Below are 11,089 nucleotides of genomic sequence, written 5' to 3' on the forward strand. Positions count from 1 at the left end.
GCTGTGAAAGGTGACTTCACAGAACAGCTGGGGTTTTAGTGTAGGTAGTTTGTCTATTATTTTGAACTTAGAAAATAATTTAAAGAAAGAGACACTGAAGTGTGAAGACACTTCATCTTCCCTCACACTTGTGCATAAATAGATTGTCATTTGGAGAAAAATGTCTTCATAGAGTGGCTCAGCGCTCAAGTATTCAAAGTTTCTAATGACATTCATTAATTACAGCCTCATAGTATTTATCTGCTTAACAATGCTACAAATCAAGTATGATCAGTGAAGAGCTAGGCCACATCTGACCCCTAGGAAAGGTAATTTGACAGTGATACATGCAGGTTTTACTCTCAGTATTTGTTCCCTCCTCCTTTCTGAGGAGTTTTGTGCTTCCACAAGTGGTTATAGGAATGCTGGTGGGATGTTCTTTTGTATTTTTAGTCTTTTCCAAATCCCTTTAAAACTGTTCTCCATATATAGGAGATAAACAACTCATACAAAGCAGTCACAATCTTGTCTTGATGATGACATAGCATAACAACTAGTTATAGTTCCTGAATAATTAAAGATTTAATTATAGAACAAAACATAGGTGGTAAAGTCATAGGTGGACTCTCAATGATCTTTGCATTTAATTTATATGTAACCACTAGACTAGTAAAATGCACTTTGGCCACTAAGGGTAACACACACACACCCATTCATGAGAGCAACACCAGTGCTGGTGACAGACATGTAGCCAGGTTTGAGCTCTGGGTACAGTGAAGATGTCTTGTTTGAAGTCAAACAAGGACAAATTCTTGTAAACCCAGGGACTCTGGAAGCCCAACTCAATAGAACTGTATGTGCTCAGACCAGCTGAAAGTTTTGTCTGTATTTTCAAAGTTGAAAAAAAAATGAAGGCAAGATATCCAGTGAAAGGAAACCGCAAAAACTCTTAAGACCATTTCTCTGTATGTTAGGATGCTACTAAATTCACAATAGTTTAGGTAGTTTTTAATGTTGCTGCATTTTCTTTATCTCAATATTTGATTCCTTATCTAGATGGAATCTAAGATGATCCATATCTAGAAAGTTTGCCTTCTCACAGATACATGAAGTCAATGAAGTCACAATATAAAGGGGATATCAGAGACTAGAATTAATTCTTCAATTTCAGCCCCCTCCCTTCCCACTCCAAACACACACACTCCCTGTTGGCCCTTATGAACACTTGTAGCACAATATCTGAAATAGCTCCAACCAGCTGCTGTTTAGCAATAATCCAGTTGTCTCATCAAGATGAGCTATGCTGCTTTCAGCTTTTCATTTGATTCCACTTAGGAGTCAGATTACTGCCCTGTAAAGCAACGTTTTGATACCATTATTGCTTAATTATCCCATGCAGTATACAAGTGTTTAGTAGTCATGGTCTCTCACATCTGCTACATAATTTCAATCATCATTGCACATTAGTGGCTTCTTTGAATGGTCACGGATTTATTGCAAATCTTTCTAGTGCCTTCCGTTGACTGGATGAAACCAGCACCTCAGACTGTAAACTAACAGTTAACACTGTAGCTAACTTCAAGAAATAACTGGGTTGAAACCAAGAGAACAGCACTGTAGGGATGAGCAGATGACCATCTTTGCTAGAAATAGTTACCTGAGCAGCAGCAAGAACAGGGTCAGAGATCTTGGGTCACTTAAAGGGGTTACATTAGCAACATAGGTAGGGCAAGATGAGGCTGGCCTCATAAGAAAGTGTCTGTAGGACACAGTCCATGACAGAAAGAATGGAGCTTGCTTTATTTGACAAAAAACAGCATGTTGATTATATTTGTTATTTTCCTAGTATGTTTCCTTGCATATCCTACATTTAAAATCCGCACCTGACAAACAGAAGGGGACTTTTTTTTTTTTTTTTTTTTTTTTGGCCAGAGGCATGATGATTATTGGGTTCCTTTGTAAATCATCAGGTGCAGCTATAATTGCTATTTAAACCTCAATGCCCAGCCAGAGTATTTTAGGGGTATATTCCTAGATACAGTGCGAATTCCCTGGGTTCTGTGCAAAATAGACTTGATTAATCAGTCGGCCTGATGAGATTGAGAAAAAGCTTTTTATCACTTTCTGTGCAGAATATCCAAGAAGCCTTGTGGCAGGCAGCTCAGCAAGCACCTTTCACTGCACCCACTTTGAAGCCCTTGACCCAGAAGCCCTGAAGTGGGTCACCAGCTGGAGGAAACTGCTGCGAGCAGTGAGCCAGCCAAGCTAGTGAAAGAGAGCTGAGGAAGGTGGCAGGCATAGCAAGGTTACTGCAAAGGTGCCTGAGCAATTAGGATACAAGTTCATCTGACACAGAATAATCAGATATGATAAGATGAAAGGTAGTGAATAAAGGCATTTATCACAGTCAGAAATTCTTAGGTGATCTGCATCTGAGAGCTAGAGCTTTTCAGTAGTCAATATTTCTCTCTTCTGGTTAGGAAAATGGGACAGTGAAGAAGATCATTAGCCAAATGACACAGAATCTCCTGATGGCCCTCTCTGCACGGAGCCAGTACCAAGAAATCAGAGAGAAATTTCGGCAACCCGTTGCTGACAAAGGAACCATCCTCAAAAATAAGCCACAGTCATCTCAAAAGGACATCCTGAGTGTGTGCTGTGACCCACTGGTCCTGGCTCAGCAGCTGACCCATATAGAACTGGTGAGATATTAACTTGGATGAATTATTTCATTTTTCATTTACTAAATATTCATATTTTTATGACCATGAACTTAGCTGTAGGTGTTGTGGAAAGCCTTCCATATTTTAATCAAATCTTGCCAAGTGGTGAGCAAGAACAGCTGGGTCTTGCGCACCTATCCTGTAAAACCTACGTCAGTATAGAAAGCTAAAGGAAGATGAATGTTACCAACATGATCCCCTCATTTTGGATTTGTTGATGTATTTTTCACCGAGTTCCCTGTCTGTCTGTGCAATAACAGCATCTCTCATCTCCTGAACATAGGAAAGAGTGAGCAACATTTACCCAGAGGACCTGATGCAGATTGTCAGCCACATGGACTCCCTGGATAATCACAAGGTACAAGAAGGGATAGGAAGTAAACAAAAGAATAATCAACATAAAAAATGGCTCGTGGTTGTACATGCTGGAAAAGTTGCCATTTTCTAACCTTGAGCTCGTGCCTTAAGAGATACCCAATAAGATTGTATAAAGACATGAACCAGAAGCTTATATTTTGATAGGCTGCCTGTATCATGGCACGATAGGATAAACACACGGCCTTTTCTCTTGCAGTGCCGAGGAGATGTTACCAAAACTTACACTCTGGAGGCCTATGACAACTGGTTCAACTGCCTCAGTATGCTGGTGGCTACGGAAATTTGTAGGGTAGGTACTAGTAGAAGACAAGATGGCAAAATAATCCCGTCCCAATAGCAAGAGGCAGGCTGTGGTCTAGTCGAGGTTTAAAATTTTAGCAGTCAAATATTAAGATAATTGCATTACAGATAATGGCATTAACTCGTACTTTACATTATCTGCATGCTTGTGTGTTTGGTGCTACGTTGAGCTTTACATGCATTCTCTATTTTTGTGTAGCTTCCATACTAATATTAGTTATGCAGTGAAATGGAACTTAAATGAAATTTGAGTTGCAAAACTCATTTGGACTTTTTAATATAGTCATTCTCAAAACTATTCATCTTTAAGTATATGTTTCCTTGGTAAACTGCAGTCCTTCCAGAGCATTGTTATTATTAGTCCTGCCATATGTTCATTTTTGTTGTGGAAAAAACAGGAATAAAACTTCAGAAATGGGGAAGAAAGTGGACTATGAGTGTGATAAAAAAAAAGAGAGGGAGAACACTCCTTATTAGAGGTTAAATTCAGTTTTCACCATCTGTAAATAACAAAGAAACCAAAATATACAGCTCCAGAAGCCCCTTTTTTTGCTTGTATATTCTCTCATTCTTTGAGATTCCTATTAACATGCACTAATTTTGCCCTGCAGAAATTTGTCTGTATTCTTACAAGGTCAGTAGCCCTCTTGAGAAGGGGAAACCATCTTTCAGATGCTCATTGTGTTTTTATGAAATCTCATGTTTTAACCCTAAATTTTTTGCATGCTTTCTTCCTTCTGATAGCAGATTCATGTTTTGCTCCCTTTTCCAGTAAGAGGAAATTGCTGAAAGTTTCCCACTTGTTTACATAAGATTCCCCAAGATGCTGAGCTTCACATGGAAACAAGCATAAGCAAAAAGTTACACTCCCCCCTTGCATACATGGCTCTCAGCAACTATGCTGTGTGCAAGGATGGAACATATTGCATATAATACAGCTGGACAAGTAGTTGGTAGTAGCCCAAAATACTACTGCTATTTTATTAAAAAAAGAAGCTTAGCAAAATGCCACAGGCCTGTATCATTTTAAGGTCTCTTATCTGGATAAAGTCTCAAAATATTTAGTCAGTCAACCAGCTATAAATTCCTTTGACTGAACCTGCTGCCCAACCAAATTTGACACCATTCCTTCCCTCTTAACAGATCATCTCTGTTTCAGGTTGTGAAGAAAAAGCAGCGTACAAGAATGGTGGAGTTTTTCATCGATGTGGCAAGAGAATGCTTCAACATAGGGAACTTCAACTCCATGATGGCCATTATCTGTGAGTAACCTTGGCACAGATGACAAAGGTGCTGCAATTTGATAGCCTGACCAGGAAATCTACTCTCAGACCAACCCCCTCAGTTTGCACCCCATGGGGTACCCATGGCAGGCTAATGCCCTGGGCAGTAGCTACAGGTTTCACTGGTCGAGCTGAACTGCCTGCCAAAGCACAAGTGCACGGTGCTGACATACAAACACAAGGTAGACTCGTTTCCCTATATTTTAGCTTAATTGTTTTTGTCTTTCTCCTATTTCCATTCAGCTGGCATGAATTTGAGTCCTGTGGCACGGCTAAAGAAGACATGGTCCAAGGTCAAAACAGCCAAATTTGATGTTTTAGAGGTATATATGAAGTTTAGACTTTGCTTAAATTAAAATAAATCTATCGAATAATAATCCCACAAGGAAAGATTTGGATGCAGTATAAGATCAGAGGTATCTCCATCAATGGTCACCAACATATAAACACAAGATATTTCCAGAATTTCAACCCCCCACCCTCCTTAGGTGCAAGGAAAAGCAGATGCAAGTTTTCTTTAGATTACTCATTCCCAGCAATTTTTCAATTGCAGAGAAAGGTAGTTTCCAACAATTTATGGATTCTGTTTTCACTCTTCATGCAAATGATTCCTGGATTCCCCTGATTCTAATTAAAGCACTCCATCTAGTGGAGATCTGGATCAAGACAAAGTTAATGGAAGTTGGCATGAAGACTAGTGACTGCAAGTTCAAATTGGAATTGTTTTTTTTCCCCAGAAGTTCATTTATTATTTCAACTTTGCAGTAACTATTGAAAGACAAAATGTAGATGTGAAGTCCATGCAGTACCTGCCTTTCAAGAATAGAAATTAGCTAAAAGTTTGAATCCAAACCTTATCAGTATTAGGTATCCTGCCTTTTAAGTGTAAAGTAGAGGCGAAAGGGCTAACCTCTCTCTTGATTAGGTCAACACTTCTGTTTACTTAACATAACAAAACTTTCCTGTTTTGCTCCTATCAAAAAACAGCATCACATGGATCCATCCAGCAACTTTTGTAACTACCGCACAGCCCTGCAAGGAGCAGCCCAGCGATCTCAGACTGCCAACAGCAGCCGAGAGAAAATTGTTATCCCAGTTTTCAACCTGTTCATTAAAGATATCTACTTTCTGCACAAAATACATACAAACCGTTTGCCCAATGGGCAGATCAACTTCAAGGTAGGAATTTGCAATTATAGAAACTACAACATGAGTCAAATGCTTTACTGGTGATTTTGAATCTCGGTATCTCACAGAGTTCTTTACATGTTGCAGCATTGCTGTAACCTAGACAGATATATGTTATCTAGAGGAAAGCATTTTAACTGCTGCAGTTACAGTATCTATATTGCATATCTCATGGATCACCACTGCATATACAGAAGGGAATACATAAAACTGCTGGAATATAATTGCCTTCTGTTAAACATTAGTTTTAAAAATGTACTGAAGTATCAATTTTTCTTAGTTTTACACGAAGCAGGAACAAAATGCACTGCAAGGCATCAAATATACATAAGTAGAAGTTATTTTAATAATATTAATTGATTACTAAAAGCAGTGCACAGAAAGACTGAGAAGAGAATTTCAGAAGCCAAAGTCCAAGCACTAGAAATTACTTAAAGGATACAAAAATAGTCTGATATTAGTTAACTGGAAACTAAAATGTCTTAAAGGAAGGTTGTGCTCAAGCAACATGTAGCGTAAAGGAAAGAAAACAAAATCAAGGAATACAACAAATTTAGCATATTATGTCAGAAAGAATAGTTTATACCTTCCCACCTCACTCCTGCCTTATGCTCTATCTATAAAAGAACAGGAGAAGCCGGGAGGAAGATAAAGCAGGGAAAGGAAGCTTTTTGATGGACACGAGCCCTTAGCTCTTCACACTGTGATAGTCACTTCACTCAAAGTTTTCAGAATTGTTCTCATTAGGTTAGCTAGCTACAAACACCATTCTCAACCAGCAAATGGTACTTAACAGGTCTTCAATGTCTTTGAAGAAATGCACTATTTACTCTTCCAGTAGATGAAGAGGAGTGAGTGCAGCTGCTTTTTTCCATAGGCAGATGTGCATTTATGTTGAAGAACAATTTAGAATTCTAGGTTAATTTCAAGGTGGAAGTACAGTTTACAATGGAGGAAAGAGCTGAAGAAGAGATTAAGAGTCTCCCAAGTCTCCAAACATAAAAGGTGACCCCACTAAGTGGGCGCTGTCTCAGCAAGCAATGGAGACATTCAGCTATGTGGAGATTTAAGATGGGAGCAGGGAAAGGATGGTGTCTACAGCACTGTGGTCACTGGAGCCAGGTGTCAGATACAAAGCAGGGGTCCTTTGAAAGCTACATAAAAGGTCACAACCCCAAGGAACTCTTTCTTTGCAAAGATTTGCTAAATACACGGGAAAAAAAAAAGTGATGGTCAAGAGCAGCAGTTCTAATTAGAAGCTTAATATAATATCAGAGGTTATTGCAGTCTACTAGAGCAGATGAGGAAAAACAAAGACTTGAAAGCTTCTTCATCATTAAAAAGGCCTTATGAACAATTACCCATTATGGAGAAATAATATATTACAGAATTTAGGTATCTTCATAATCCTGCCTATTCAAAAGTGTATCTCTGGTGCAAACAGTTCTCACTAATTATACTATTAAAACAAACCACATATTTTCTAAAGCAAGAGGATCTTCCTGACTTGTAAAGGAAAAGATGATTCTCCAGTCATACTTTTATTTGGAGAATAAACAGTAAGAAGAGTACTATCCAGTTACTACTCTCTTGCCTATAACCTGCTTGTATTTGGTCCTGCACATGTAACAAGAAAATGCAGGATTTCTTTTCAGTCCTGGCCTGGAAACAACCCAGGGTTTTCGTCAAGTAGACAAAATGGACTTCTATTAAAAATAGCACTTGACTCCTAAATGGTTGTTTGTTAGTCCAGTTTGGAAAGGGTAGATTTTTTTCCATGAAAATAATGTGGCAAGATTTCTACCAATTTGGGTCTCTTTCTCCCTGATTAATAAGCATGTGTGTTCAAGGGACCACAGCCTGTTAATATTCTGCCAGAATTCTGCCTGTATTAAAAACAATGAGGGGCAAAATGCACAAAACAAGCACCTAAGTAGTTATATTTTTCCTATAAATCCTTGAAACAGCTTCTATGCATTACTTGGATTATTTCTTAAATATTAAGAATGCTTTATGAACAAGTCAGGAGTGTCATAGTTCATTTAAGTTCAAGGTTGGAAATGTAAAAAGTAAAATGAATGAAACATATTTTCTGACCAGTTCATTTGCAGGTTAATGTAGTGATAAGATTAAAAAATGGACCAACAACATTATAAAAAAGTATTCTTTATGTAAATGCTGTATATTAGAAAAATGTTGATGACTGGAAAAGAACCGAATGCAAAAGACGAGTATATTTGAGATAGTAACAGAGAATCAGGAACTAGAAATGAGAGCTGAAGGAAGCAATGAGGAAGAATAAAAAGGAAAAAGATTCAGTAAGGGGTATTAAGAGCAGAAGCACAAATGAGAGCAAGATAGAGGGACCCTGAAGTTGAAGCTAAAGAACTAGTGCTTGAAAAAGAAAATAACTATAGTCATAATAATGTTCTTTTAATTGCCTCATGCAGAAATTCTGGGAAATTTCAAGACAGATTCATGATTTCATTACATGGAAACAGGTCGAGTGTCCTTTTGAGAAGGACAAGAAGATCCACAGTTATCTCCTTACAGCACCCATTTACAGTGAAGAAGGTAAAGTCCCTTACTGAATATTATAATGAATCTTTCCACTTGTATGCAGACATAGGGCTTGGAGATGAAAGAATTAACATACAAAAAGTATTCAAAAAGCATGTATTGCTACTTCTCACATTGGCTTCAAATCAGGATAAACTTCCTTATTCACCTCTGTTAACCTGTACCTGCTATGTTACTATTTTAAATTAAATAACTCTTTATTTTATTGCCTAGCTCTGTTCATTGCATCCTTTGAAAGTGAAGGTCCAGAAAATCACATGGAAAAAGACAGCTGGAAAACGCTCAGGTATGAAGTCTATCCAGAACAATGAGTCTTTTCACAGATACATACAGACATCTTTACGATCACTTTGCTTTATACTTGTGTTAATTTGATCTCTGAAGGCTGATGCCATTATGGAATACCCATTCCACTCGTGCCCTCCTATTTACACACCCAGCTTAAGCACTGTTTTGGCCCAGACATAACGTTGGTATTCCACTTTTCCTCCAAAACTCCTTTCGGTCTACTTTTAAGGGGGAATGACGACTCCTTGCTGCTCTAGAGGGGGAAGCAGCTCTTCTGTGTGCATGATGAGATCGGTTAATTGGGAAGAGGGCTCTCCTAATGCTCTGACCAACATAGTAAGAGAAACCTAGACCTTTGTAAACCACGCTGAACATTTAGATTTGACATATCAGCACCAGATGAGGAAAGACTCAAGAAACTGATGTGTCCACTGGTACAGCTGAGCTACATCATGACTATATTATAGTAGGGGAGACAATGATCCCAGTCTTTCTTAGAAAGTTCGTTTAAGCTTTTAAGTAGTGACACCTATGGAAAACGATGTACTTTATATAAAATCCAGTGCCATTCTTCAGGCAACAATAAGGATGACAAAGTACATTATTTACGTGAGCACATCCTGTGAGACTTGAAGAGATGTTAGGAAGGTTACGTTTTTATTTTATAAGTCAGCATCTTTACTGGAATGCATAGGGGTAAAATACCCTTTGAAGAAGGACTTCCAGCTACTACTACAATTTGTGTTCAGTTGGCAAAACGCTTTGTTGTTTCAGTAGTGATTTACCTTATAAAAAAATTCAGTTATTACCTCTTTTTCCCCCTCCCAGGACAACTCTGCTTAATAGAGCCTGAGGTCTCGAGATCTGATCTGCAGACTTCGAAGCACACAGAGAAAGCAAAATTTTAAAACGTGAAAGACTTGGATTGAGCTAAGGACCTCACTGGCTGAGGTCTGTTTTGTATATATAGTACCTTTTATGAAGAAAACGTGGTAAATATTTCACATATCAACCTTAAGGCACTTAAGTGAAGGGTTTTGGGTTTTTATTTTAATACAAGGGCAGGGCCCTGTTCTCAGAAATGAAGTGTATCATGGAAGGTGGTACCCCTGGGGAGGCTTTATTCTGTCAGCATCCACATTTTTATTTTTTATTACTTCCAAAAATAATGTAAAAACACGCATCCCAGCTACATCTAGCATTCAAGATAAATACTCCATTGGACCAGTAACCTACAGAACACTCAATACATTTCCTTGGCCTTGAAGAACCTCGTTCACATCAGAGAGGCTGTTCCTACGTGTGCTTAAGTGCTTGTCAAGTCAAGGCCTCGGCCATCTGCAGTTAGCATGTCCCTCTCCTACACGAGGAGATAGTGCCTTACAAGGTACTGCAATCATTTAGTGTACCTTCTATTACGCTGGACTGGAAGCAAAGAAAATAAAAATATGGATGTCTCAAAACCAGCTACAATGTACTTTTTACATGAAACGGAGGATACGGCACATGAAGCAGAGTATACCTGCCTGTAACGTTGATGGTGCAGCAAACATATTTTTGTTAGTGAGTTAAAGACGGGGTAACTGCTGGGATGAGCGTTTGCGTGTGTGTATATGTGAGCGTGCATGGGTGCGGGCGCACGCGCACCTGCCTTCTAATGCTCCTCGGAACTAGCCTTTAAGTTCTGGCTGTCAGAATACTTCGTGTTTTTCCTTTTCTAAAATCAGGGATTTTTTTTTCTTTTTCATTAAGAGAAGGATATCTAACCTAGATTATCTCTGGAAAACAGATTTGTTGAGTTTTAGTCTCCAAAAAGTTGTTTGTGAAAGATCATGCATGAGCTAAGGAAAGGGAACCAAACTCAGATGTCAAATTTCAAGCTAAGGCTAAGATTTCCAAAGAAGCTTAAGAAGAGTTGAATACTCCATCTCCACTGAATTGGGCCTTGCATTTCCTTGATTCCTTTGAAAATGCTAGTCAACAATTAAAGAACAACTTAAATAATAAGTGCTCTCTAAAAGCCCCGATTAAAAGTGTGATCCAATACACTGTAAAGTGTGGCTAGTACATATATAGTGTGTGTACACCAGAGGAATTGGATCAAGTCTTTGAACCCAGAACAGCCTCAGAATTGGAGGTGATCTGCAAACCTGGTGGCTAATTTCTCCTTATAACCATGAGGTTAAGGCTAATTTGGTTATCGAAACAAGCATAACTTACATTAAGATGCAAGTTAACAATTTTCATAAAAAATTGCACATTTCAGGATTTACTTTCTCCCTCAATCTCCAAGACAGGGAAAAAAAGGCTCAGATTAAAAGATCTTTTGTTTAACAAACTACTACTATAAATAATCTACTGTCCTTTCCA

At 38.4% G+C, this 11,089-nt stretch overlaps 1 protein-coding gene across 4 annotated transcripts in view; it reads left to right on the top strand.

Moving 5' to 3' along the window:
• The window catches only part of RASGEF1A (RasGEF domain family member 1A), a 150,524-nt gene extending 140,342 nt beyond the window's left edge, over positions 1-10,182 (top strand). For all 4 annotated transcript variants that reach the window (XM_088526369.1, XM_088526372.1, XM_088526373.1 and 1 more), the window contains 9 exons: positions 2,460-2,681; positions 2,986-3,060; positions 3,277-3,369; positions 4,540-4,642; positions 4,907-4,986; positions 5,651-5,842; positions 8,302-8,425; positions 8,645-8,717; positions 9,548-10,182. In XM_088526369.1, coding sequence (XP_088382495.1) covers positions 2,460-2,681; positions 2,986-3,060; positions 3,277-3,369; positions 4,540-4,642; positions 4,907-4,986; positions 5,651-5,842; positions 8,302-8,425; positions 8,645-8,717; positions 9,548-9,572 — 987 coding nt within the window. In that variant the 3' untranslated portion in view covers positions 9,573-10,182. The remainder of the gene's footprint in view (positions 1-2,459; positions 2,682-2,985; positions 3,061-3,276; positions 3,370-4,539; positions 4,643-4,906; positions 4,987-5,650; positions 5,843-8,301; positions 8,426-8,644; positions 8,718-9,547) is intronic.
• The last annotated feature ends 907 nt before the right edge of the window (positions 10,183-11,089 follow it).

The sequence above is a fragment of the Tinamus guttatus genome, unplaced genomic scaffold (genome assembly GCF_059628265.1).
Source record: "Tinamus guttatus ecotype Peru unplaced genomic scaffold, ASM5962826v1 Tinamus_guttatus_pri_ptg000246l, whole genome shotgun sequence".
Lineage (NCBI taxonomy): Eukaryota > Metazoa > Chordata > Aves > Tinamiformes > Tinamidae > Tinamus > Tinamus guttatus.